The sequence below is a fragment of the Nelusetta ayraudi genome, unplaced genomic scaffold, assembly GCF_046127955.1.
Source record: "Nelusetta ayraudi isolate G7.1 ecotype Tasmania unplaced genomic scaffold, CSIRO-AGI_Nayr_v1 ptg000135l, whole genome shotgun sequence".
Lineage (NCBI taxonomy): Eukaryota > Metazoa > Chordata > Actinopteri > Tetraodontiformes > Monacanthidae > Nelusetta > Nelusetta ayraudi.
This window is the reverse complement of record NW_027466185.1, coordinates 10,325,875-10,353,076: the sequence shown is the minus strand read 5'-3', so window position 1 is coordinate 10,353,076 and position 27,202 is coordinate 10,325,875. Positions and strand designations below refer to the sequence as shown.

The 27,202-nt window shown below is 47.6% G+C and overlaps 1 protein-coding gene across 6 annotated transcripts; it reads left to right on the top strand.

Annotated features, from left to right (window-relative positions):
* Positions 1-556: 556 nt before the first annotated feature.
* On the top strand, positions 557-27,202 carry fam49al (family with sequence similarity 49 member A, like). 6 transcript variants are annotated; one of them, XM_076051684.1, is made up of 13 exons: positions 559-906; positions 11,403-11,494; positions 16,297-16,376; positions 17,647-17,726; positions 20,006-20,127; positions 21,020-21,125; positions 23,132-23,268; positions 23,376-23,453; positions 23,649-23,765; positions 24,763-24,842; positions 25,228-25,354; positions 25,872-25,942; positions 26,046-27,202. In XM_076051684.1, the coding sequence occupies exons 4-13, from the start codon at positions 17,654-17,656 to the stop codon at positions 26,107-26,109; spliced, it is 975 nt and encodes a 324-aa protein (XP_075907799.1). In that variant the 5' UTR covers positions 559-906; positions 11,403-11,494; positions 16,297-16,376; positions 17,647-17,653; the 3' UTR covers positions 26,110-27,202. The 6 variants fall into 6 exon arrangements, with proteins under 6 accessions (XP_075907801.1, XP_075907799.1, XP_075907798.1 ...); XM_076051686.1 differs by lacking the exon at positions 17,647-17,726 and having other exon boundaries at positions 557-906; XM_076051683.1 differs by lacking the exon at positions 16,297-16,376.

Genomic DNA, 27,202 nt, shown 5'->3' with positions numbered 1-27,202 from the left:
CAGCAGCAGCAGCAGCAGCGCAGGGGCGAGTGATGCTTGGCAGTCAACCCACACAGGGTGCAAAAATACCCTCCTGCACATCCTTACTCACCACAGCTCTCTTTCACTGCAGAGGCAGTAAAAAAAAAAAAAGAGTCACTCTGCTGCCGAAAACATTGTCAAACACAATACAACTCCAGGCCATGCTAACTAACACACACTGTGCCCCCCATCCTCCCCCTTTACGCCCCCCATTGCCAGCAGGCTAGTGGGAAATGTTAGTCAAAAGGGGGAGGGGGGTGTTGTGAGGACATGCTGAATGTGTGTGTGTGTGTGTGTGTGTAGTGGAGGTCTTTGTGAGTGGGTGAGGTGGGAGGGGAAGGGGCAAGCGGGAGGGAGGGGGAGGCGAGGGGAGGGGAGGGGGGGACACAGTGTTCTATTTCTCATAGACCAACAGCTGCTGTCTTTAGTGCGGAGAGAGAGAAAAGGGAAGAGGGAGGGCCGAGTGGCGTGAGGCAGTGCGTGCGTGCGCTCAGCGTTCTAGGTGAACCTCGCAGAGCCTCCAAGCTCGCTGGGATAAAGGAGCCGTCGGAAAAGGAGGAGAAGAAGAAGAAGAAGAAGCGTCCGCTGGGGGGGAATTTCTCTCACTTCACCCCAATCCTTTATTTTCCTCCTTGCAACCCCTCCACCCCACCACCTCACACACACACACACACACACACACACACCAGTCCTCGCCACCGCACACGCTGGTGGTGTGTCTTTCTTCTCCCTTCCTCTCCCCCGCTTCTCTCTCTCTCTCTCGCTCTCTCCCTGTGTCCTCCTCTCCTTTTGTTCCCCCGGCATCCGTCCGTGTTTCACCCTCGGTCCGGAGACTAAGGAAGCGGACAACCCAAACACAGACCAGTCAGAGGCATCACACAGCCGGTAAGGATTTTTTATTTTTTTTTTATTTTTTTTAAAAGGAGCGCTTCATTTTCACCTCCCTCACCATCATCGCATCCATTTACAGCTGAGGCGAGTGAGGCTCTCGCATCCTCTTCCTCCTCCTCTCGCTGCTCGCTAGTCTGACTGGTGCCTTGTCTTTTTATTCGAGGGATGCTGCGAGCGGCCGTGTGCTGAGGGATGCATGAAGGGGGCTAGCGTGGGTCGGGGTCCCCGGAGGGAAGGAAAGAGAAGGTTAAATTTTGGCCCCGGGGGAGGGTAAGGAGATGGGGGGCTGGTCAACTGGGGGCTCGTCCTCTTTCGCTGCAGTGCCCGGTCACCGCCACAGCCCTGCACACAACACAACAACACACACACACACACACACACACACACGTCCACGGACCGAGACATTCCTCCTCCTCCTCCTCCTCCTCCACCTCCTCCACGTCCTTCTCCTCTCTTGCACGCCGCCTGGCATTCATCGCGTCTCGCATTACGTGCGCATCGGCCGACTGCTGGATTGGTCACAGGGCGTCAACTGACCTAGAACCGGTGCTTTGGGTAGCACTGGAGCATTGAGGGTAAGAAGTGAACGCTGAACGTTCCCGACGCAGCTCCGGTTGGATGCGTCAGGGAATCTCCGCCGGTCGCCTCCCAGCCAGCAGCGGCAGTGCACAAAGTGCAGGCTGCAGGTTCCAGCTGATGACAATAAGGCTTTGCAGCCTCTAGAAGGGACGGGAAGGGATGCAGGCATGGAAAGCGTGGAGGATGCAGGGAACGGGTGGTGGGGCAAGGGGGGGATTGGAGGGAAGGGTGGGTGCGAGGTGGGAAAAGTGAATGGAGGGAGGAATGAATGAAGGAATGCTCGCGGCGCTGCGCCCTTTCAAAAAATTTGCAGCCGCGGATGCTGCGTCTGCTGCAAGCGTCCTCTTTGTGCGAGTGCTCGGGTCAGAAGAGGGTGGTGGTGGGGCGACAGTGGAGGGGCCGAGAGGCGGGAAGAGATGGTGGAGATGGTGGAGGTGTGTAATTGCGAGACCCCGGGGTGCTTGTCTAACCCCCCTCCCCTGTAATCTACTGACTCAGGTTATAATCCATAGGAGTAGATTAAACGATGGCTCACTGCCACGGTGACTTGCCCCTCGCTGTAAAAGAGGGGCTGGTGGTGGGGAAGGGGTGGGCGGAGGTGTCAAGGAAGGATTCAGCGCTTGAATGTCAAGACGTAAAGAAAAAAATACAGAGTTGTGGAGCTCCATCAGTTGGACACACGCACAGAACGGCTCATTTTTGGCGCCGCCTGCCTGCTGAAATAAGAGCGGGGCAGGATGAGGTGCGTCGATGCCGGAGACGCAGCCAGTGATGCAGGCAGGCGGCGAGTCGCTGATCAAATTATGCGCGGCCTAATCCACTTAATGGACGGAATCAGGCGGCGCGTCGGCCTGCGAGCGCGTGCGTGTTCGCTCGTGCGCATCAGTAGCCCCGCCGGTGTGCGTTCAGGGGGTTTTGTCTCCGGTCTAAGATGGAAACTGAGGCTGCTGTGGTATTTACTCCGCTGTTGCTAGGACACTCCCTTTGAACATTTTCACCGAGGCCTCCCATTGGCCCGCCGCGATGATGCAAGATTCCCTCACCCCCCGCACCCCGCTCAACCAAATCTTTCCCCGCCGCCCATAGAAACATGCCGGTCGGCGCTCTTCCTTCCCCCCTCCCTCCCCGTTGACTCACATCCCTTCCTCCGTCGCTCCTCTCTCTCCATCCGTCAACGCTCTCTTACTCATCAGCTCATTAATTCGCCTGCGCTCCCAATATTGCTTCCTCTTTATTATTCCCCACCCCACCCCACCCCGGGTCAGCCTCCACCGTGCTGTCACATTCTGTCACAACCCCCCTCCCCCACCCCACCCCCATCCCATGACGCTCACTGTAGAACTGACAGGCCGCCGTCCTGCTGTCCGTCTTGTGCAGAGGAGCAGCTGCGGGTCATTTCCTCCGTCCTGCGTGAGGTGTGCTATCTCGCAGTTGGGGGGGGGGGGGGGGGCGCCTTTAAGATGCATCAGGTTTATCAGGTTTGGCGAGGCGGAAGACAGGAATGGGGGTTGGAGAGCCATATAGGAGGAGGAGGGAGGAAGTGGAGGAGGAGGAAGTTCCCTTTACATTCCACAGCTGCAGGTATTAGCTCAGGATATACGGAAATGTCACCGTGTGAAAGCACCTAGTGTGCAAGCGTTACTGTTTAGTAAAAGGTGAAGGAAATGTTACAGCAGCGGTGGGCAAACTTTTTGACTCGTGGGCCAAAATAGGTTCTAAAATATGACCGAGAGGGGCCGGAGCAGGAGCAGATGGGTGGCGTGTTTTGATGACCCATCTCATAAAGATATATGATGGGATATGTAGAAAACATGTCCTTTAATGTCTATCCAACAAAATCAGTGTCTTTGAAGGCCCTCTATTGGATTTACTCTTAAAACAATGAAAAAAATGGATGAATTACAGCTGTTTTATGTCATACTTACTATTAATATCATTTCTTAAAGTTTGGCGGGCGGGACTAAAAAGTTTAACGGGCCACATATGGCCCCTGGGCCGTAGTTTGCCCACCCCTGTGTTACAGTATGGTCAAAAAAGTGCCGCAGGTGCCCTCAGCTCAGCTATTCTGCTTTCTAATTTCTCCAAAGCAGTGGATTAGTCAGATTAAAACAGCCCCTGATTTCACAATCCTGAATTTCTCTCACTTTGCCTTGCGGTTTTCCATATTTTGCTGCAAGATCTTGTTTATGGGCCTGAAGACAACTTCACCCCCACCTAAACCCCTGTTCTGAAACTTTGGCTTTTCACCAGGACCACCTGTAGTTCGAAACCATCGCACACAAACCCACGGCGCTTCTGCAAAGGCGACGAATCCCTGGCGATTTCACAGCCTTCGCTAAATGCAAACGTTTGAGTTTCACATTTGGATCGTCAGAGCGACGAGCACGTTCGCAGGCAAACAACAAAGTCCCCCGACGACGGCGTGCACCACGGCGCCTGCCAGTAGGTGTGGAGGCTGCAGAAAGCAAGGCAGGAGGGAGAACGGAGCAGAGGAGGCGGGTTGTGTTTGTATTGCTCGCTGCCTCTCGCCTCGCTTGTCAGGCGTCAACGCAACCCTAGATGCATCGGTGCGTTACTGTCTCCTGCAGACGCCATTGAGGTCCCGACTGGGTTTTACAAATTAGGGCCGATGTGTGTCAGGGATAATTGCCACCGAACGTGTGCAGTGTCAAAACATTTTGACACTGAAAAGGTGCTAACATGATGGCCAGGAGGTGGATTTTTTTTGTCTCTGCATTCATGTCGACTGAGGTTTTTGCTGATTCAAGGACGCAAACAATCTTCTTCTCCTTCTTCAGACAAAAAAAACTAACACGCCACAAATTCTTAATCCAGAAGATCTGTTGATCTAAAGAGCGATTATACTTTGACGGTAGATTATTGCTCTTTTTCTTCGAAGGGTTGGCTAATCCAACCAGAGCTGCGTCCACATAGTGCAGATTTGTGGCACCAGATTAAAAGACTGTGCATATGTTTGTCCATGTGGGCTGCTTTAATCTAAAATACAGAGCAAATCCGTATTGTGGCTGGATTCACTGAATCCTGTTGACTGAGTGACTCTTCGTTCCGCTGATAAACATCTGTCATCGTGATTAGTGTATTTTTGAGGTTGTGTCAAATGCCGATTGACGAGATAATCTCAGAGAGGTGCGTTTAATCTCCACCTGTTAATCTATTTTTTCCCTGCGTATTTTAACCAGTATTGTCAGAGAATAGGGATTATTTCCTCAGATCAGTGATGATCCTGTTGGGAGAGGACAGTGTGTAAGGGGGAAGTGTGAATACATTTATGGTTTTGGGAATTCGTAATAGGCGGGCTGCTAAATGTGACAGAAGAAAGGGGGCTCAGGGGAGACAGTTGGTGACAGTTTCAGATTTTGAGCCGACACACACTGGCTGTCCAAAGTACGGCTGGTATGGCCGTTGGAAAAAGAAATAGTGAAGTTAATTCCAAAGACATTTTGGAGAAAAACTCCAGTGACTTTTAAGATACAGTACCTGAAAAGAAAGGCTGTGTGTAGTTTGTGAAACTACATTTCCAAAAAAAAAGAAAATAAATAAAAGAAGTGTGCGCATGCTCATGCTGTAAAAAAAAAAGCAAACAAGCAAAAAAACAAAACAAAACACTGGTTTGATATCTGTTAGCTATGAAGCTAAAGAATAAGAAATGTCAAACTCCCCCCTTAAAACAACAACACACCTCCATTGCGCTCTTCAAATGCCACAATGCTCCGTGAGTGTAAACGAGTAACAACAAACTCCTGTCATGACAATGAAATGAAAGTCGAAACGTACACTCAAAAAACAAAAGCTCTGTTTTTCCATTTGATGCAACTTGACTCAGCAACTTAAAGCAGAGATTGTTTAGAAACCAATAAGTGAAGAAACCCAGTGAAAGCCGCCTTCAGTGAGGTCATATGACCCGACTCTGAACATTGGTTGGTGGCTTATTATTTAACGTCCAGCGAGACTCAAAGACGGGACACGAATCAAATCCCTCTCTGCCTCTCTGAGTCTGCTCTCTGAAGGGGACGTGACTCGGCCGACTCCCTCTTTTCATGGGCAAAGACAGCGAGGGCTTTGGGGCTGTAATCAGATTACTTTGGATCTTCCCCGAGATCAGATTGTTGTGCCCGCCCTCTGGTCATATTTAACATCAATATGGTCGATTCCGTGGGCAGATGAGGTCGATTTCAGCAGACAGCAGGCCAAAGACAGGATGTCAGACGATGGTGCAATTAGTGCAGAATAAGTGGGAGGGGCAAATGATCTACTTCATCAAGTGCATCAAGAGAAGCTCCAGTTCAAAAAATGACACAATTGGATAATACAAGAAAGTGTATGGTTACTGAGGCTTAAAATCATGCTACATTTACATGCAGGCAAAGAATGGTTCATCTGAGATGAATTAATGAGGAAGTGTGGGATCGGGATCCCCAGGGGGGTTTTTTTCTTCTTTTTTTTTGCTGTTGTTGTTAGTTTGATTATTGCAAGGCTGCCAAATTATCTTACCTGTTCAGTTAATGGTGCCAGGTAGCCAACAATGAGAGTTTAATTATAGTTTGGAGGATTTTGTTAATGAACACTCAAATTAAAACCCACAAAGAGCCCATTAACCAAAAAATGTTATTGTGAAATGTATTTTAGGATTATTACCACCGAGCTGGCCGAGTATTTACCCAAAATGTGAAGGCGTCGAATGATGACAAATAAGGCTTTAGCCTTTTAGTATTTCTACCCTGATCTTTGCTCTACTTTCATCTGCACCGCTAGCAATGTTGTTGTTTTTTTGTTTTTTAACAAACATGCAAATTAGCCCTCATCCTGAAAGGCTAAAGGCTCAAAGGCTGTATAATAATGTGCAAATTGAGTAAACGGGTTGAAATTACCTGATCTTTTCTGGAAAAAAACATATGCCACATATTGCAAATCTGTGCACAGACTTTTATTGGGGATAATAATCTTGCACAAAATTAATGCTTTGTTTTGATGTTCCCTACTGGAATCATATCTTACGTTACACAAGACCGATTCCCAGGGAGGCTGGAGGCCGGTCTTGTGGTTCGGTATCGTGAGCTCGGCCTTTAAGAGCAATATCAGCAATATCTAAAAGAGTGCTGATATGGACGAGAACAGCTTGGGGGACTTGGGACTTGATGTATCACTCTGCCTCACAGGTGTTCTAATCACTTATTGTCCCCCGTACTTGTGGACCAGTTGCTGGCAGGTGTCCAGGCACGGTTGGGTTCAGTGAACAGTCAGATCTTATAAACTGTACACAACGTCCCGATAAGTTTTCCTCTCTGTCTTGCTTGTGTATTTGTCGTGTGCGTGTCTGTCGTTGGGTGTGCATGCCAGCTCTGCCCGTGGGCTCTCTGGGATGCTGGCAGTCACGCTCGCGTTCGGTGTTTGATCGGAGCTTGTGAGACTCATGGATTCTCTCGATCCTTTTCTCGCCTTCTGTGCCCGTGAACAGACTCGCTTGCGGACTAATTATAGTTTAAGCTTGAGTCAGCGACGAAAAAGCCTTGTGCATCAAAAGCTCCAAAAGAAAAGCAGCAAGCATAAATAAACCAGGGGAAATAGCCAAGGTCTCGAACACGCACCCCTGGGGTCCACCATCACCACCGTGTCCCAGTTGATTCCACTTACTCTCTTCCTCTTCCATATGTTTATTTCATTCTTTTCCCTGTCAGACCAGGCCCCTACTGTACACTTCAGCCAATTTCCTACATTTGACAGCAGCTGCTGCTGCTGCTCTTCCCCCCGTGGGGACAGGGAGTAGTGTAACCATGCTCCCTCTGCCGTGCGCGACACTCAGCAGTTTGGTGCGATGGAGCGTCGCCTCCTCCACAAGGGCAGGCCGCCTCTGTTGGCTATGCGACGGGTGGTTGACTCTGACCTGCTGAGCCGAATATAGATAGTGGGTCACGCTGAGGTCAGAGGTTGCCCCATTCATTCTTCCTAGTGGGGCCGCATCCCGCACGTCCCGGGAGATGGAGTCGTATTCTGCGTCCCAATTCTACAGTATGCTGCAGCTAGCGTCGCAGTATTTTCCTGTTAACCTTGCAAGGCAGCCGAACTGGTGGGATTTCCCTCCCGGAATCTCTCCCATCCATCTCGCATTTATCATCTTTTCAGTCGACAAAACAAGGAAGAAAAAATTTGATTGACCCATTTAAAATGTGACCAAAGGTGTACTTCTAAGTTTTACCTCCTCCTAATCCAAACTGTCTCTCTGGGCTCTTTGCCAGATGGGTGTGTGAAAAACTAAAAACAATTTCAGCCAGTGCACCGTTTTTCAAATTGATCCCTTGGTTGCTGTTCTAAGTGAATGAGGGTAAAGTGGTTTTGAGAATAAACCTCTTCAGCTACAGCATCATTGCCAATGCAGTTGCTATGACATCTATTTTGGCGGCGAACTGTGGGTGTGTGAGTGTGTGCATGCCTCCTCCTCGACACATTGAGGTGATGTCATCTTTCAGTGCTGAAAAGATGACGTCATGACACAAAAACATAGAAAAACCTTCGAGAGCAAGACCATTCCTAAGTTTTACATTAAAAAATGGCATCTTCTGTGCTTCTGCTGCTCTTTTTCTGTCTCACTGTTCTAATCTACCCCCGTCCTTGGAACAGCACCACAGGCATGTCAGCATGCATGTCTAGAATAATACTTGCGAAGAATAATGGCAGACAGACCTCAACGTTTCTGGTTCAACTGACCAAAGAAAGTGATCTTTATCATCGTGAACATCCGTTTCACTTGAAGATGAAGACATTGTGAGACTACTGGGGTATAATGAGGACATAACAAATAGGAATAGGGACTAACCGGAGAAGATCCATTTTTATTGTTAGATATGCTGACGATATATGAGTGTGTTGAGAGGCGCTGCGGCCAAATATAGTGTGAACGGACAGACAGAAGGACAAAGGATGAACAGAAGGAGGGAAGGTATGCAGGAGAGGTAAAGGACAAGGAGGAGAATGTCGGACGACGTGGACGTCTATGACTGCCTTTATGTCCTGTTTCGTAGAGGGCATGTAGACACACACACACACACTCATCAGTTCTAGTCAATTAAATTTTATTTTCATACGCAAAAAAAAAAACCACACCAGTGCACATACAGTCACAGTTCCGTCTTTGGTTTTACGGAGACAGCAGGGGGTCAGTGAAGGACACATGGGGAAGAAAAAGGGGTGTAACGGTCGCCATAGCAATGGCTGTAAAACACACACATATGCCGGTATGTGTGGACCCCCAAAAGACAGCAGCGTCCCGTTTGATAACAGCTAATTGGTATTAGAAGTGTACAGCAGGCCCTCCAGCCCTCTGATGGGTTGACATCTGAGAGGAAACTGCCCTTAAAATTTAAAATCCAGGCCCGTTTTAAGTGCTTAAGATGCCCCCGAACCAAGTGATGATCCTCAAATATTAATGCGAGCATTAAAAATAAGGGATAATTTTCCCGACGGTGTCGCGGGAGCAGCGGCAGCAGCGAGAGCTGGATCTCTGACAAGCCGTGTTCTGATTATTCAGAATCTAAACTGTGTCTACCCGGTTGGTACAAGAGCTCACTTTTTATCCACTGTTGAGTTTATTAAAGAAAAATTGAAAAAAAAAATCTCCAATTCCCCACGTTTAGCTGCCTGGCTTCATATTCCGAATCATCATAAGGAATAATCACAGTAGAGCATTTTCAGCTTGAACGTGCCTGTCTGTTCCTTCTCCCAGCAGCCGCACAGCACAGCCACAACGCACACACGCAATCATCCTTTCATGAGGCACCACAAGGCGCCATAGACTGTGTGTGTGTGTGTGTGTGTGTGTGTGTGTGTGTAAGACAGCAAGAGAGAGGAGGAGGGGGAGGGTGATGCTGAAAAATCCAGGTCCATTACTACTCCCGTCCATCTTCATTCTCCAGCTATTCCTGTTACACGCCAATGACTTCAATGCCGCACACGGGGCTCAGAAAGCGAGGTTCCAAAGATATCAGCTCAGTTTTTTAAACCCACCTCCATCGTTCCCGTTCTTCCTGCAAACAAACAGAGCAATTGAACTGCGGTGTCCAGCCCCCCCACACTGCGACTCTGGAGAGGAAAGAGATGTTAAAAGACACACACAAAGCAGTAAGACAGTGAGTGAAAAGACGGCGGCGTTAACAAGGTGACGGAGGGGGACCGAGCGAGAGATGTGGAGCGACAAAGGGAAAACAGGAGGAGTCACCGGCGTCAGCAAAAGTTACCGCCGCCGCTACAATGACTTTGTGATCTCTCCTTCCCTGCCACCGGCCCTTCTTCTCTTTTTACAGCGGCTCTATTTAAAGACCCGCTGCCCCGTTAATGTCTAGACCTCTCCCTCAGTGTCCGCTCCCCGGAGGCTGCAGACTTTTATATTCGATTAGCGTGACACTGATTCACGAAGTGGCTGCTTAGTGCAGCATTAAAGTCAACTTTCCCCGTAATCTGGGTGGGTGACTTTTTTTCTTCTTCTAATTTAGACAACTGAACATTGCGATGCTATCAATACCGGTGACAATTTACATGCAAATGCTGACCAGGAAGACCAGGTAAGCAGGAACTTGTTACAGGATTCTGAAAATATTTCTGTGGCTGTCAAGTCCCATCTACTTAACGGCCGACATGTTAAGAATCTGGATAAAATAAGTGAAGCACATTTAGTTGGATATTGTACCTAAACTGCAGACAACAACATCATCAAGTGACACGGCATCAGCGTCAATGAAATTAAATATTTATTTATACAGGTCTGACGTGAGCAGTGTTCAGTGAATTAAGATTATGAGCAAAATGCTGCTTCCTTTGCAATGTGATTTTCAAGTTACACCAATTAGGAATAAACTGATAAAAGGACAAAAAACATCAATGAAGGGGACGCAGTGCAATCCGCAAGAATCAACCGCAGTGCCAGAGTTCAAGTTGCGACCTCAGCGCCTTGTGCAGTAGACGACCTTTGACCCCTCGGTGGGAGCAGTGATCGATACGCATTTGGTAATTTACCTGAAGGAGCAGACGGTTAAAATGAAATGTGGGAGTAGAGGACATGTAATCCCGGGAATGGACGCGTTTACAAGCCTTTCACCCATCCATCCACCCATCCACCCATCCAGCCATTCATCCATCCATCCATCCATCCATCCGCTGTTTGCTAACACTGATCAGCACCACGCTGTCTATGTGTGTGCGTGTGTGCGCGCTCAAAGGCTGTGTTTCCCTGGCAACTGTTCTTCAAAGCCTCCCGCCTCCTCTCTGTCTGCACCCTTTCTTTCTGCCTGTGATGAGATTCAGTGATGCAAGGGCGGCAGCGGCGGTGCTAATAGTTACAACAGTCAGCGGGTAAAGCGGTCGACGGCATGAAAAAAAAATGTGGGGGAATGGGATGGATCCTGTTTTTGGATTCAACATATCAGTCTGCCAGTTGACTAACTCTCATTACTGAGGAGCAAAACCCTGTATGTTTCTGTCTGGACTCCTGATGCTATTAGATAATCTTTTTTTCACTCTGTATATGTAAACTGATAGGATAACACAAATTTAAAAAAAATCCCTCAACTCTCCAGCATTCCAAAAATTGACTTTTTTTTCTTGGATTTGCTTTGCTCACAGACAGCAAGTTAACGGCAAACATGAATCATCAAATACCCAAGCTAAATGAAACGTTAGATGAGTGGATCCATTGTTAATTTAAGCCAGAAACAAGCAGAACTTGTCAGCAACCGCGGTTGAAATGCTATGTTTTACAGTGAACTCAAAAAATTTTTGAAGCCTTTACAATCCAGTCCAGTTCCATTGACAATCCCGAAGGCGACACCTCGGCCTCTCCAGACACACTGTTGAATTTCGCTACTAATTCCCCTCCCCTCCTCTCCATCCTTCCTCTCTGTCAGGTGGTGGGTGCTGATGCTGTAACCACCGTGCGGAGCTGACAAGCCCTGGTTGATGCAGTGAAGTGTTCCACGAGGGATAAACACAAGTGAAGGTAAGGATGGGAAGGAAATGCTGGAAATTCTGTAAAACAAAAATGAAATAAGAGCAGCAGCTGAAAAACAAGGCCACGGCAAGGGAAGACCAGATGGGGATTCTGGACGGGGATGAATCAATACCAGACAAATTAAAAGTTCCATCTTAGACCTATTTTCCAAAAGTTTAGTTTCTATCCTGAACTCCAGAGGAGCAGCCTTGCATATTTAAGTGCTGAATAAAAAGAAAACAGCGTGATTAGCCCTCTGCTTACAACCTCCAGCTAAAACAGCTTTTTTTGAAAAGACATTTACAAAAAAGCAGACATGAGGCGGTCTCAGAGGTAACAGGAGCAAACACCAGGCAGACGATGACATCACAAGGGGCTATTGTCCAAAGGCACAAGCTTTAGTGTGCACTTACTTTAAAGCAGTGCTTCTCAACTGGTGGAGTCTCAGGACCTACACTTTTTTTCCCTTATCATGTAGTCACTGAAATTTCACAGCACTCAAATTCATCTAAAAAAGAAACTTAGATCGAGCCTACTTTCTATCATTTTCAGCAAAACAATTGTTGAAATTATTGAATTGAATTATGTGTCTTGCAAGATGAATGGCCAACATTTTCTCTACAAATATCCAATTTTTAAAATCCCTTTTAAATAAATAAATAAATAAAAAAGGCAAAACTGCCCACAGAGCTGCAACCCAATCAAAACAGCTCTGTGACCTGCTTTTGGGTCTCGACTCACCAGTTGAGAAACGCTGCTTTAAAGCAATGCAGACAAAAAAAAGAAGAAGTAGAGGACGGACCTTTCTCAATTCTGAGTAGTTCACTGATAAGATTGAGAGGCATTGTTGGAATAACAGAATAATATGGATGCGTCCTTGTGAAGAAAACACTGCAAGTTTGGGAGGGGGAAAAAAAGCAGAAAGATACGGACAGAGTGAGGCGGCGGCAGTCCGTCGGTGGTGAGCGGGCCTTTTGGCGGAGGGCAGCAGTGAGTCCATGCTGATGAAGTTCCCCCTGTGAAACAGGAGGAACCTTTCAGCCGAGGCTAAGAGACACCGCTCAGCCCCTTGGCTGCTGCTGCTGCTGCTGCTGCTGCTGCTGCTGCTGCTGCTGCGCCCCGGGCCTCTCTTTTCAGGCGCCCATGTGGCAGCGCGGCTGCGTCTTCATCGAGACTCGAAGAGCCAAGGATCCTTTCGCTCATCCCCGTCGGACTACAGATGAGGGCCCCGCGTGAGCCGCGGTGGAGAGGTTGCATAAGAGAGGCACTTTGCTCCACTTTCACGCCGCGCTGCCTGCAAAGGGAAGGGAAACGGCGACCAAACGCACTTCCTGATTCGCTGAGCTCCTTTCTTGTAACGTTTCCGGGTAGGTGGGGGTGAATGCAACGCACATTATTGACATCAATTTGAGGAAAAAGAAAAAGACAAGACGTGTGTTTGTGCAGCACAGTCCCACCCTGCCCACTCTTGCTTGGTCGGTTTGCACCTCGGGCTTGGCCAGGCGATGCTGAGTCGCAGCGGCGTGACGAGACAAGGCCGCAGGAGCGCTGCTGAGCGCTGAAATGGAGAAGTGAGGCAGAGGAGGTGGTGGGCGGCGGCGGCGGCCAGTGTTTTTGAGGAACCCATTTCGATGTCTGACACAAAAGCAAAAAAAAAAAATTGCCTTTTCTCCTCCACCATTTGCATGCAAGTTTAGAAGGCAGCCGCAGGAAAGAGGCAGAAAGGTAAATAACTTGTCAGCATGTAAAAAAAAAAAAAAAAAAGAACAAAAAGACGACAATGACGACAACATTGAAAAACGGCAAGTTCAGTTGGCTGAGGAGCATCTTTGCTTCTGCAAACAGCAGCAGCAGTGTCTAGTAAACAGACCGAACAGAGAAAACCGCAGGGCTTTAAATAGATGGCTGAAAAAGAGAAGTGTGAAGTGATAGGAGATGCACATTGAGAGAGAGACAGAGACGGAGACAGAGAGAGAGAGAGAGGAGGGGTGGTGGCGGCGGGGCGAGAGAGAGAGAGAGAGAGAGAGAGAGAGAGAGAGCAGAAGTTTACAATCAGTCTCGGCAGCAAAACGGCGGCAATCAGCGGCACCGCGGGACCGAAGGCATCAGTCGGAGCCCAGCTTTGAACCTGGGATTTCTTTTCCTGATTATTATTATTTTTTGAAATCATCATTATTTATTGCCGTCATTATTCACAACAGCGATTTTCACAAAGGAGGAAGGAAAGTCGAGAGAGCGGTGAAGAGCAGCTTGCAGGGACTTGCAGGGTAAGAGGAGACGCCGACCCTCCATTTCCTGTTTTTATCGGCGACTGATGCGACTGATGTGACTGATGTGCCTGCTGTGGAGGCAAAAAGGCCCCGGTTGATCACACCGCTGACACGGTCAATGTGTGAGCGAGCTGAAGGCTTTTTTTTTTTCCTTCATTTTTCCACCCTTCCTCTCCCTTCCTCTCCTCTTCTCTCTCTCTCCTCCACATCTTCTGTCGAGACGAGCAGACAGCATCACCAGGCCAACCGTATCCTGGCAACCGTCAGCCGAGCTCTGGACCACATGCTGTTCCAGACTCGTGCACGACGCATCGCCTCTGCCTCCGACGCAAAACTTGCTAGATTTTTATATTTCAACACATCTATATTCCTTCGGCCTCAACCTCTCGCACCAGGAGCCGACGGCTCCGTGTCATCTTTGCCGTCACCTCGTCGGGGCCGAGGACGCTGATCTGTTATTCATTTATTCGCGCCTGTCTGTCCGGCTGTTGTGGAGCAGGTGGTCTGAGTAGTCAGAGGGAGGAGACGGGATGCTTTTTGTGAGGCCGGTGCAGAAGCGAGTCAGAATGAAGCTCTGCTGCCTTTATGCTGTCATTTCCAAGACAGGGCTGCAAACACATCATGACAGAGCAGCAGTCATACGGATGAAAGCATCAGCAAGTGCAACTCCATCCCCCACGCTGCATTGCAACAGCCATCTTCTGAAAAGAGTAGACAGTCTTTTCCCCTCTTCTTCTTCTTCTTCTTCTTCTTCTTCTTCTTCATTTTCCTTAAATAATCATGCTAATGCCAACCGTAAATGTATCAGTCGTGGTGGCCCGGAAGCTGACGGGCCTCTGCGTGCGCAGCTCGGCACGGCAGAGGAAGTGAAACCTGGCAGCGGCTCACATTCTGTTGCCAAAAATCGCTCGTGCTAGCAAAGCCGCAAGCCGCTACTTAGCGCGCCGTTGTTTCCTTTCAAACTTTAAGCAGCATGTACACGGCCTCGAACCCCAAACTCTAAATGTCTTTCCATCTCCTAGCAAATGGTACATTTTCCTGGATTTGAATTTGTGCTTTCTGCCGTGAAAGCCAGGGTTGTTTTACTGTGTTTTTTTTTTTTTTATCTTTAGCATGGGAAGCACGACAGATCCACTTTTCTTGGTCGTGGAATACTAGCACAGGAGTCAGTTTATTGATCTCTGTGGTAGGTGGCGATACGCTCTGTGCTGACACAGACTCTTTCAGCGGTTAAACAAACACCAGGTAAACAAGGTAGCGGCTGCTGAGGTGGTGGCACGTCAAGCATCGTCGCATGAAATAAATAGATCTCAGTGTGGTTTTGAAGAGCACCGCGAAGTTTTGTCTGTGCTGCTGAGTTCCACATTTAAGCCGCTTTGGGTCAAGACTTCAGTTCGTGGAACTGGGGAGCTGTACCAATAATGTAGAAACTGTTTCAGCCTGTTTCAGTTGTTTGTTCAAAGTTTGTTTGGATAAACAAAGTTTCATGGTTTTACTTAATACAACAATGATTTATGAAGATGATTATATAAAAAAAAACCTGGGCACAACTCTGCATGGTTTAAACTATGTATGGTTGGTTGTATTGAGACATGCAGTCCCTTGCTCTGTTTCCCAAAACAGATCCATCTCAGGTCAATACTCTCTCAGATTCCCTTTAATATGCAAAATGCTTTGTCAAATACAAATTGTGTATTCACAAAGACCTCGTAATCTCACCTGAGCTCACAAAGCCGTTTGTAAGACTGCAGGAAAACACCAAAATGGAAATTAACTTCAGTGTTATTTAAGAAAATATATGCAAGAAATGACCATGTAGATGACAATGAAATTCTGCACTTTGCGACAGATCTTAATTTGTGGTATGAGACCCATCTGTTTGCGAGCCTTTATTGGGGCCCACAGTTGGCTGGGAGGGACTGAAGTTACTAAAACCAGCGGTCAGGTCTTCTGTCAGTACCTTGAATTAAAAAAATATATATATGTATATGGGATATATATGGCATATGTAGCTAATGCACATATACTCAGTGTATGACCCTCCCCTCTGACCTGCATAATCTGATCAAACTTTCATCATTGTTTCTATGAAGCGCTGGCATCTGGCTGTTTGCAGCAAAGGATAAAGAGCTCGTCAAAGACTAGCCGCCGAGTGCTTGTGCATAAAGAACATTAGCGGGAAAATAGCCTGTACGTTGTGGCCTTTTATTGGGTTACTAAAGCCGTATAAATGGATTAAATGCAGTGCTCGGCTCTAGTGACTCCCGGCGAGGCAGCTAAAATGATTCACCGTTTGGATTCAGATGCGACGCGGCATCCGATGTGCATTCGATGCAAAACCGCAATCAGTGTCATTCAGGGGTTGGGAGCATCTGACAGGAAGTGCTGGCAGGAGAGGATGATGGGATACTCAGCAGCGCAGACCAGAGAAATCAGCCGAGAAGCTGCTGCGTTCACTGTGTGTGTGTGTGTGCGTGTCTCATGCACGTTGCCAGGTTGTGCGCACTGTATGCATTTTGTTGTCTCCTTCCCCCCGTCCAGGTCGCCAGCCATGGGGAACCTCATTAAGGTCCTTGGCAAGGATTTAGAGAACTGTCCCCATTTTTTCCTGGATTTTGAAAGTAAGTGAGCGCTGGGAGGGGGCGTGTGTGTGCACGTGTCACTGTGCTTGAAAACAGGAGAGCACAACAAAAAAAACATAAATAAATGTAAAATGTGTGTGTGTGTGCGTGCGTGCGTGCGCGGGTATGTGCCTGTGTGTGTGTGTGCAAGTGGAGGTGTTCAGTGGGAGGCTGAAGGGAGGGTTGATGTTTGTGTGGATGGGAGCTGTTGATGGTGTGATGGTGCGATTTTGTCGTTATCAGACGCTCTCCAGTTCCACTCTTGGCAACAGCGACTCTCTAATGTAGGAATATGTGTTGTGTAGATGAAAAAAATGAAATAAAATGATTGGTGCATAAAGTCAGGAGATGGACAGGATTATAGCCATATTGTTAGCCTTCAATTAACTTCTTCATCTTTCTGTCTTTTTCTCATAATTGAAAAATACAGTTCAATATTAATTAAGAGGTCCACATTCTAAATATATTATGACGTTGATTTATTCACGTTGCACAATGGAGAGACAAAAAAAGAAGAAGACGGCCCTCTTCAGAATACAACAGAATATTTAGCCCTCTGTTTACAGTGCCCTGCTAAAATGCTCAGTTAAAACTCTGTAGGTGAGGAGGATCTGCTTTGGGGTCCTGTCACTCACCCAGGAGGAGAATTTCTATGAGGTCTTGCTGCCCTTAGTGACATCACAAAAAGTTGATTACCATAACTGTATGTAATAGAACACCTAGTGGAGTAAGCAAATGTTGAGAAAGATGAAATTTTCTTATTCTTGGGGAGTTCATTGAATGGCTACAGACATATCATGAGGAAATATTGGTGAATTCCGAATCATATTTGACTTCTGAAAAAAAAAATATTTAATATATTTAAATAATTTTGGACTTCAGACAAATTTTAATGATTATTTTTTTTTGCACAAAAACTAGAAAGTTAATCCTTGATCCCTTCAAATTTGCTTCTTTTTAGCGACAACACTATAAATATTAAGCAGCTGAATGAAGCCAGAGAGTGGGACTAAAGAAGCTCTGTGTCCACGTCGCCGTGCTCCACCCAGGACATCCATCCATCACGCCATTCCAACACAGCCACCTCCGCATCCACATCCCCTCGACTCCTCTCGACACTTTGCGCACATGCACACATACACACACACACACACACCCCTGCACGTGCAGACGCACACACAGACGCACACGACCACGCGCACTACTCCCCCGCCCCGACACTCGTCATCCCCCTCATCACCCACAAACTTCTCCCCTCTCTCTGTTCCAGGGGGCTCATGGGAAACCTCCTGAAAGTGCTGGCTTGCGCCGAACTTGAGCATGGCCCAATAGTTTTCCTTGACTTTGAACGTGAGACCATCCGCTTCTTATTTTTTTGAGTTCCGCCTTTCTCTCCGTTGCCTCCGCTTTGTTTTCCTCCATCCTCCATCCACTCCCGGCTGACCATGACTTCATCTCTTTTATCCTTATTTACCCATTTCTCCTCCTCCTCCTCCTCACTCACTCTTGTCCTCATCCTCTGATTTCTCTGCTCGAGGGACTGGCGTTCGGCTTCCTTCCATCTACAGACTCTTATTCACCAGTCGCGTCTCGTCAGCCGCAGACAGACGCACAATGGCGCGCTGACGCTCCAGCAACAATGACGCCTGGAAGCGAGCGCCGGTCCCCTACGTGGGCTGCTGTTGCTCAGGGATGACGATGAAGGCTGAGAAAAGGTCCTTTGTCATCCCTCTGGCTCCTTCTCATCCCTCCATCCTATCCTACTGCTCACCTAACCAGTCTGTGTTTGGGTAACCCTGCGTGCCTTACACCCCCCAGAGGGACACTGATGAAGAAACGTGGCGTGGATGGCGACAGAGGCCTTCGCCTCGACGCTACCGCTCTTTTTTTTCTTCACTCAGTGAACTCTGAACTTTTCGTTTTCTGGTCCTCAGGATTAAAATCTTCTGCTGTTACTCGCAAATAGTCAAAGTCATAGTCCAATGAGCACATCCCTTTGCAGCTGCAGAACTAAATGCCAACATCAGCGAGCTACGACCAGGGCGGCAATCAGCGGTTGCAAAATTGGCTAAAATTTGGGTAATTGGTGACGACTGGCAGATGCAATCATCCTGAGGAAAGCAGACAGAAGATTTTAAAAATGATGATGGGGCTAAGAAAAAAAAAAAACGAAAAGTTTGGACGCAGAGATTTGTAACAGTGTTCTGACGCTCCCTCTGCCCTTCAAGAACCACTCTTCCCTCCTTGACAGCTTTGTCCCTTTTCCTCGCTCATCCAGCTCTGCTAGTCACAGCGGGAAGAGAGAGAGAGCTCACTGTTGGCTCTGCGAATCATTTTGGCGTGAAAAACCAAACAAAAAACAACTGGGCAGAGTGAGATTGGATGGCAGCTGCAGACTCCACCACAGCGCCACCTGTGAGCTCTGCCTTTCTACCCGGAGACTGAGTCAGAACCTGTCACACAGCTCAAAGTCATTGGTTCTTCAGACTGAGGAGCCCCTTAAGAGCCGTTGACTGCCAAGTTGGTCTGCTGGCTCAGAGACTCAGTCTTTGACTATGACACACGGTGCCGTGAAAAAATAAATCAGATCCTGCTGATTAGCGCAGTGATTAAAATGTGCAGCTCAGTCGTGTCAAGACGTCCCCGTTTCCAAGATATTACTCCGCACCTGGTTAACACGGCAAATTTCAGCAGCCATAGGCACTCGCCGGGTAGCAAAACAGTCTGCAAAAGTATTCATCTGCGGGGAGGCAACGCCGTGAGACTGCGAATAATAATAATAATCTGCGAGGCAATCCACTCTCGCTTCGTACCTGAGTCACACCTCGAGATCGGCCGCGCGGAAAGTAGCAGCGAGAGCGGCGATGACTCAGGGGAGAGCGCGTCCTACACTGCGACGCCCGAGCTCGCAACTCCACATCGCAGGCCGCCGCATGGGCAAACAGCGGCGGAGCACTGGGAGGTGCCCTGTGGCAAAAACGGAAAAGAAAAAAAAAAATCTGTAGGTTTAAATTAGCTGTTGCAGTGCAAAACAGAAAGAGAAACTGTGAAGGTGCCCAGAGGCTCTCCTTCCTCCCTGCTGTTTGCTTGTTTCTAACACTTAACCCTCGCGGGCTGAAGAGAAAGGGGGAAAAAAGACAAACGGTGGCGTGGGGGGGAAATAACAGATGAGCTTGCTAAACCAACCTGATGGCGGAGTGGAAAACTCACTCCGGCCATTGTTAATTCCACACCGGCGAACGTTAGCGATGCTCTCAAGAGTCCGGCTGTCCTCGTCCAAATCGTTCCCCAAAGTAAAACCGCCCTCGTGTTGGCACTGTAATGAAATCTCACTGTGTGACAGATCGCGGCCTACAAGTCTCATTAACAAAAAAAAAAAAAGGAAAAGACTGAGCAGCAGGCTAATCCAATTACTGCCCAGATTTTGACCTTAGACGCGCGTGTCCATGACTGCTGCTAACAAATCTTTCCGCCTCGTGTCGATACGTCCCTCTCATTGCGCGACGCAGTTAATAATCGGACCATTTCGGATGTAATCTGCTCTGACCGCTAACCTCCTTATGTCTCCTCTCCTTCCTTCTCGTCTCCCCGCCGCCATCTTCGTCACCGCGGACACCCTCTCCTCCCAGATGCCCAGCCCACGGAGGCGGAGACAGCTGTGTGGAACCAGGTCAGCGCCGTGCTGGAGGAGGCTCACGGCATCCTGGCAGAGCTGCAGTCGTACAACGGCGCCGGGCAGGAGATACGAGAGGTGAGCGGGCGGGCAGCAGGCGGGTGGTTCACAGCAAAAACGAAAGGAAAACACCTGTCATCCCATCACTGATGTGGAGGAGATGCTGAAATATATACTGTAGTGAAGGGGAGAGTCGACGAGAAACATAAATACCGTGTTTCTGAATTTCATGCAGCGCGCGGTTCTGGGTGATGGTGTTATAAGGATCCTGCAGCCTTTTCAGTGAAGCACTCTTGGCATCACTCTGTATATGTCAACAAATAGTCCTGAATCATCACTCACTTGGCCTTAAACACTTGGAACACACACACGTACACAAACACACACATTTTTTCTCGCGCTATTAACCAGAAAGGTCTACTTTTAGAGGGGGAAAACAGTGACAGGAACTTAAGGGGACATGCTTGTCACAATAACCTCGACTGGCATCTGTGAATAACTGGCGTCACAGCAGCCGAAAAAAGAGCAGATGCTTCATGCTGCACTGGCCGTGCATGCAGTTCGAGCCTTTCATGCCGAATATTTGGCGGTAAACTCGATTGAGTTCCTGCCTGAAAATAGTCACACACCAGTTTGTCCCTGTTTGAGTCAGATTTACTGCCAAGGAAGTGAGTAAGAAATGAAACTGGATTCTAAAAAAAAAAAGGAGAGGGAGAAGTGAAAGACTGCGGCAAGAATGAGGACATGACTGTGAAGTTGATTTCATGAAGAATTCATAAAAGCACCGCTGTGTTGCAGAGCTTGGTTGTCCGATGCAGTCCGATGTTATTTTTTTTTGATAGCGCTATTCTTCTTCTCACTTTTGATAACCTCACATTTCTATTTGAAAGAGTGAGTGAGGTCAGAGGTGGTTTTCAAAACCATTTTCTTTTTTTTTTGTAAGAGAACATCTGTGTTTCGCTGCCTGTAGGCCATCCAGAACCCCGGCGACCTCGCTCTGCAGGAGAAGGCCTGGAACGCCGTCTGCCCCCTTGTGGCCAAACTGAAGCGCTTCTACGAGTTCTCCCTGCGACTGGGTGAGTCCACATGCGGACACTCCTGACGCCACACTGGGCGTCCGTGACAGAGGTGAAGAACGTAGGAAAGGTTCCAAAGTGTGTTTTCTCGATGACTGTTTGACCATCACCCTGACAAACAATGCATCAAACATCAATGACGCCAGGAAGGCAAGTCGCATCCTCAACAGTTTTATCAAATTGCACAGAAAATATCTTATCTTCTGGCCACACATTCTCAGACACACCCACCCACCCTTTAATGTCTCTCATGTCTCTTAGCCAACTATGTCGCATCCTGACCTGGCAGCCAGGCAGCCGTTGCTACGGAAACTGCGCAGAGAGTCGTCCACCCTGGCGAGGGAGCGGCGGGAAGTGGGGGGTGGGGGGGAGTCGCAGCAGCAGCAGCAGCAGCAGCAGCAGCAGCAGCAGCAACCGGCGTTCTCACTGCTCTGCCTCCCAATAACGCATCGATCCCATGGACACGGTGTTCTCAGCTTTCCGTGGAAGGAGAGCCAACTAATAATTGATGATAATGTGGCCGTGCTAATGTACCGAGGAGAAACAGCAAGAGAGATTTCAGGCAGGCCCTCTGTGCTGAGAGAGAGGAACACGCCCTCCAGTTTTATCCACATTTATTCTGCGATGAATCAGTTTGGCGCTGCGGCGGGAGGTTAAAAAAAAGCCTCAGTCAGTACACAAACATATGTGCTGTGTCTCCATCATGTCGCATCATAAATCAGTGCCGAGGCTGGAGGGGGCACCGAGCCGACATCAGTATGGAGAACGGGCCTCGTGCCCGGGGCCTTTAGATGAAGAGCTCTGGCGCTGTATTTATAGAAGGCCGCTCTACATTTTTAATGCAAAGGAAAGGGGATGGAGACTCAGGAGACTTTACTTCTGAGGCGTTTCTACCGAGAACAGCGTCTGAGGTTCCGCTGCGGTGTCTGAGCTGCTGCAGTGAATAAAGTCCCAATGCATCACACGTGTATGTGTGTGTGTGTGTGTGTGTGTGTGTCCCCACCCGAAACAAAGAGTGTGATCCCTACAGATTCCAGTTTGTTGTGACAATGTTGGAACTTCATCCTCACTACCCCCTCGGTAGATCATTCGTGATAGTGTTGTGAGCCGTTCAGGGGCCCAGCAGGCAAAATGAAGTGCGAAATAGACGGTTTGGTGTTGCTGAAAACATCTTTTGCTTATCTTCCCAGCATTTTTTTTGTTTTTTTGTGTAGAACAGTCGTCATATTTTGTCAGTAGATGGACCTTTAAAAATAACAACAAGAAAAACAAATTGGCTTGAAGAGGGACAGGTCACGCGCATCTGAAATTTCTCCTATTTATGACTGATGATCTGGTGATGTCTACACAACTCTTTAGGAGTTTCTAGACTACACTATCCCTAAACTCCCCATAATAAAACAGGAACATTCCAAAAGGCAAAAATATCTTTGGTTGACTTGCATCAATTTCGGGCCTCTTCTGTCCCACAATTACACAAGTGCCATGTTAAATTAGCAGAGCACTCTTTGAGGGACCACCAGAGCCATTTTAAGTGATCCTGAGGGGGATGTGACTGTCGCTATCAAATTTCACGGCAATCCACGAAAATGAAAGTCATTAAAATGGATGGATTTGCTGAACACTGCAATCCCGGAACAGTAACAGGGGGAAAGACAGAGATACTGTCCTGATGCCTGGAAGCTGAGACGGTACATTTTTTTTTGCCTGAGTCAAATGAAGGTTTGAGCCAATCCAGGACAGCCTCCTGGTCAAACGGAATCAGGAGGCCCAACAGCAGGTCCTGGCTGACATCCTGCAGTGAAGCAACTTCATCTGTCACTTTCAATGTAGCTTGTCATTTAAATCGGGTGGCTCGAAACACTCCTTGCGTCCCGAACGGATTACAAAGACTTACAACAGTCTGAATAAGAAGATGAAGGAGCCTGCATCATCCATCCATCCATCATCAGCGATGAGATCTTTTAGATTCCAATATCCTAATATGTCTGCAATGTGTTTTGCAGAAAATGCCCTGCGCAGCCTGTTGGAGGCGCTGACCAGCCCGCCGTACGCCCCCATGCAGCACCTGGAAAGGGAGCAGGCCCTGGCCAAACAGTTTGCAGAGATCCTCCACTTCACGCTCAGCTTCGATGAGCTAAAGGTAGACAGCGGCTTTTCTTTTTGTTGGGGGCGGGAGAGGGGTTTCAGAACCCAAAAAAAAAAAAAAACGACCTGTGAAAAACACGGCTCTTCTTTCCCCGTTCACAGATGACAAATCCAGCCATCCAAAACGACTTCAGCTACTACAGGAGGACCATAAGCCGGAACAGGCTGAACAACCAGCAGGTGAGGCCTCAGAAACGACGTCCACAAGGACGCTGCTTGTGTTTGCTCACATGGCTCGTGTCAAGCAACACGGTTTCACTTTCCGCACTGAATCATTCATGAGGGACGATGGAAGGCGTTCCACAGAGATGTGCAATTGTTGTTGTCTTCTGATTGGGTGAGATGAAAAAACGTCTCCCTCGCACCGTCACACAGCTGGAGGCGGAGAACGAAGTCAACAACGAGATGGCCAATCGGATGTCCCTGTTCTACGCCGAGGCCACGCCAATGCTGAAGACCCTGAGCAACGCCACCACCAAGTTTGTTTCTGAGGTACGTCCTGTTGTCACTGTGTCTGATTCATTGAAATCCCATTAGTGCTTTCAGGCTAGAGGCCAAATATAACTCTTATACACATCCAGGAGCAAAGGCCACTGTCAAGCTGAAGTAGAGTAAATTTTAGCGGTTTCCACCGAAATTATCAACAAAGCACCGAGGAAACGTTTCCTCGCAGAAGCATTAGTGCTTGAAATGTGTTGAACACGCAAGCACAGGCTTTTGTTGGCAGGATGACATTCCAACATTTTCTGAATATAAGTCAACCAGAATTATTGTCACATCAAGCAAAACATAATTACATAACTTACTTTAAAAAAAAATCTTACAGTACAGTATGATATACATTTACAATGTAGTTTGATTATTGAAATTCACAGTTTAAAAACTCATACATCCATATTACCAAGTTCCACCTCAAAATGTCTTTGCATCAGTCTTGCTATTCCAGAACGTAACCAGCTTCCCTTGAGTAGTGAACAAAACCAGGGGAAAAAGGAAGTGACAGCATGCCTTGCTACAGCTAACGAGATGGTGTTTTATCAGAACACGACCGCCTTTCTTTTCCCACATCAGAAGAAGACAAGAGAACTCTGAAAGCTTTTCCTCAAGGAACACATGCTTTCACTGTACTTTGCAGGAGTTTGGTTAAACACTGCAGCACACTTGTCAAACTGTCAAACTTCTCTCACCTCAGGTGCCCGATTGTTGCGTGACTTATCCTTCCATCTGCTGTCAAAACAGAACTTTAACGTAGACAGCGCAGCCTCTAGCCGACTCCACCGCCTCAAACTTTTCCGGCTCATGCAACATTTAGAGGACGAGCCGGTCGTGATTGCCTTTGAGAAGTAGTAGCTCATACCCTGACTGAACCCTGCAGAGGCACTTTGGCGCCACCTCATGGCTGAATGTACCTCATTTCACATACTCAAACTTAATGTCTCTTCCAAGCTCAATTTTTTTATTTTATTTTTTTTTTTTGCTCATATTTCAGAATAAAACCCTGCCCATCGAGGACACAACAGATTGTCTGAGCACCATGGCCTGTGTGTGCCGTGTCATGCTGGAGACCCCGTGAGTACTTTTGATTTCTCTCACCCTTTGGGTCCATCTATTCTCCCTTTCCCCCCAGCTGTCCTTCTTCCACCAAAGGTCGCACGCTCAGAATTTAATTAACAAGCCCTTTCAGAGTGTACGCGGAAGAAAACTTCTTGAGTTTTAGCAACTAATTCAATAGGTGCAATAGCGCCGGCTCGCCGAGTAAATCATTCATGCTGTCCTTCATGCCTAATTGAAGCGGTTTCATCTTTTTTAATTTGAGGTTTTATTCGAGTGGAAGGTCACTGGAGAACTTTTCATGCCGATGACAAAAGCGCTTCTAATAGTGTAAATGATCTCGGCGTGTTCACCCCGTCCTCTGGTCAGTATTTAACTCGTCTCTGTCTAACCTCCATCGCAGGGAGTACCGCTGCCGTTTCACCAACACAGACACCATGCTCTTCTGCATGAGGGTGATGGTGGGAGTCATCATCCTCTATGACCACGTTCACCCAGTCGGGGCTTTTGCCAAGACCTCCAAAATTGACGTGAGTATCTTAATCTAAACTGCACAGATATTTCATAACTCAACTCCTAAGCCTGACGCTGCTGGAAACGAGACGTTATCAGATTATCACCATGACATTCAGATCTTCCCGATATTTAATTTTGATGTCTGCAAATAGTAATAACAAGCTAACCTTTAAACCATCAGAAATGACATGTTAGATGTAAATTTCAATGTATTTATTTACCGTCCTTCAAAGGTAAATCTGTCTAAATCCAACCGATTGAGACAATGTGACTACATTTGTGTAACTTTAAAACCCACAACACACATCTTAACAATTACGTCCAAAAATAGGTTTTGATTAAAAAAAAAAACAAGAGAATGACGCACTACTTTAAATGGCAACAAGAGATTAGTGACTGTTTTAACCGGCAGTTTATGAGTCAGCCTCGATGCCTTTGCGGCGTCAGTAGGAGGCCGAGGTGATCTGAGGCCGAGGTGATCTGAGGCCGCTGGCCTTTTCTAACACTGCGTGCTGTCTTTGTGTTGGACAGATGAAGGGCTGCATTAAGGTGCTGAAAGAGCAGCCTTCCAACAGCGTGGAGGGACTCCTGAACGCACTAAGGTGTGTATGAGCGTGCGCGCGCTTTGGGAAACAGAGAAAGACAGCGTGACCACAGCGAGTCATGACGACTTGACCACTTTTCATTTCCACTCCCCCCAATCAGGTACACAACACGGCATCTAAATGACGACAGCACCTCCAAACAAATCAGGGCCCTCCTGCAATGAGAGCGAGGGGATCGGCGAGGGAAGGAGAAAGAAGAAGAGGAGGAGGAGTTGGAGGAAGAGGAGTGCACTAGAGGGGAGGAGGAGGAGGGAAGACGCGGTGTGCGGCTGATAAACCTGTTTTGTTTACGACCAAGGCGCAGAATCGTCTCCGGGTGGCAAGAGAAAACCTGCTGATAATAAGAAGACTTAAGTAATTATGTATATTGTCAGCCGTCCATCATTCTGTCTCTCATTTTTGTAAAGTAATAAAAGAGGAAGAAAAAAAACGCAGCTAAAAAGAAAATATAGATATATATTAAAAAAGAGAAGAAGAGAAACGTGAGTGGCGGGTGATGAATAGGTAGGAATAAAGAGGAAGCTATATTGCGAAATTTAAAAAAAAGGTGAATACCTGCAGCAAACTGAAAATGTAAATGTAAAAAAAAAGAAAGAAAAAGAAAAAAGGGTTTCATGTTCCAGCAGTAGACGGGCGAGTATTTTTGCACACTTTGACAACAGTGTCGTCTCCTTTCCCTTTTACAATCTGATCCCAAACTGATCCCCTCTGAAGACCTTCCCTTCTGACCAGAGGGAATTCTTTTTTTTGCTTTGTTTTGTTTTGTTTTTGGCCGTGTCCTCCAGCCGCTTTGATCTCCACTTGCAGGTGAGCCAAGAAGCAACGTGAAGGATAAACTCCGGAGATTTGCTCCCACCTGTTCCGTTTGTTTCCATTTTCCCACCTTTTGCATCAGTGCGGCTGAAGGACGGAGAAGAAAAATGTTGATTCCTCTTTGGGCCTCTTTTGCACTCATATCTTCCCTCCCTCCTTGCTGATCAGCCTCACCCCTTTCCCCACCCGTCGCTACAACATGTAGTTTCTCATTGGCACAGAAAACCAACATCCCACGTTCCAGCACAAACCACCATCAGTTAACCAACGCACTGGCTTTACTTGAAACTTTGTCATCAGCCATTTTTTTCTGTCTTTGGTGCTACTGTGGTTGAGGCTAATGGTTAAAAATAGGGTTTTAATCCCACTGACATCTTTTAGCTACCATGAATGGGATCCAACACAGGGAGGCTGCAGCGCCACACACACACACACACACACACA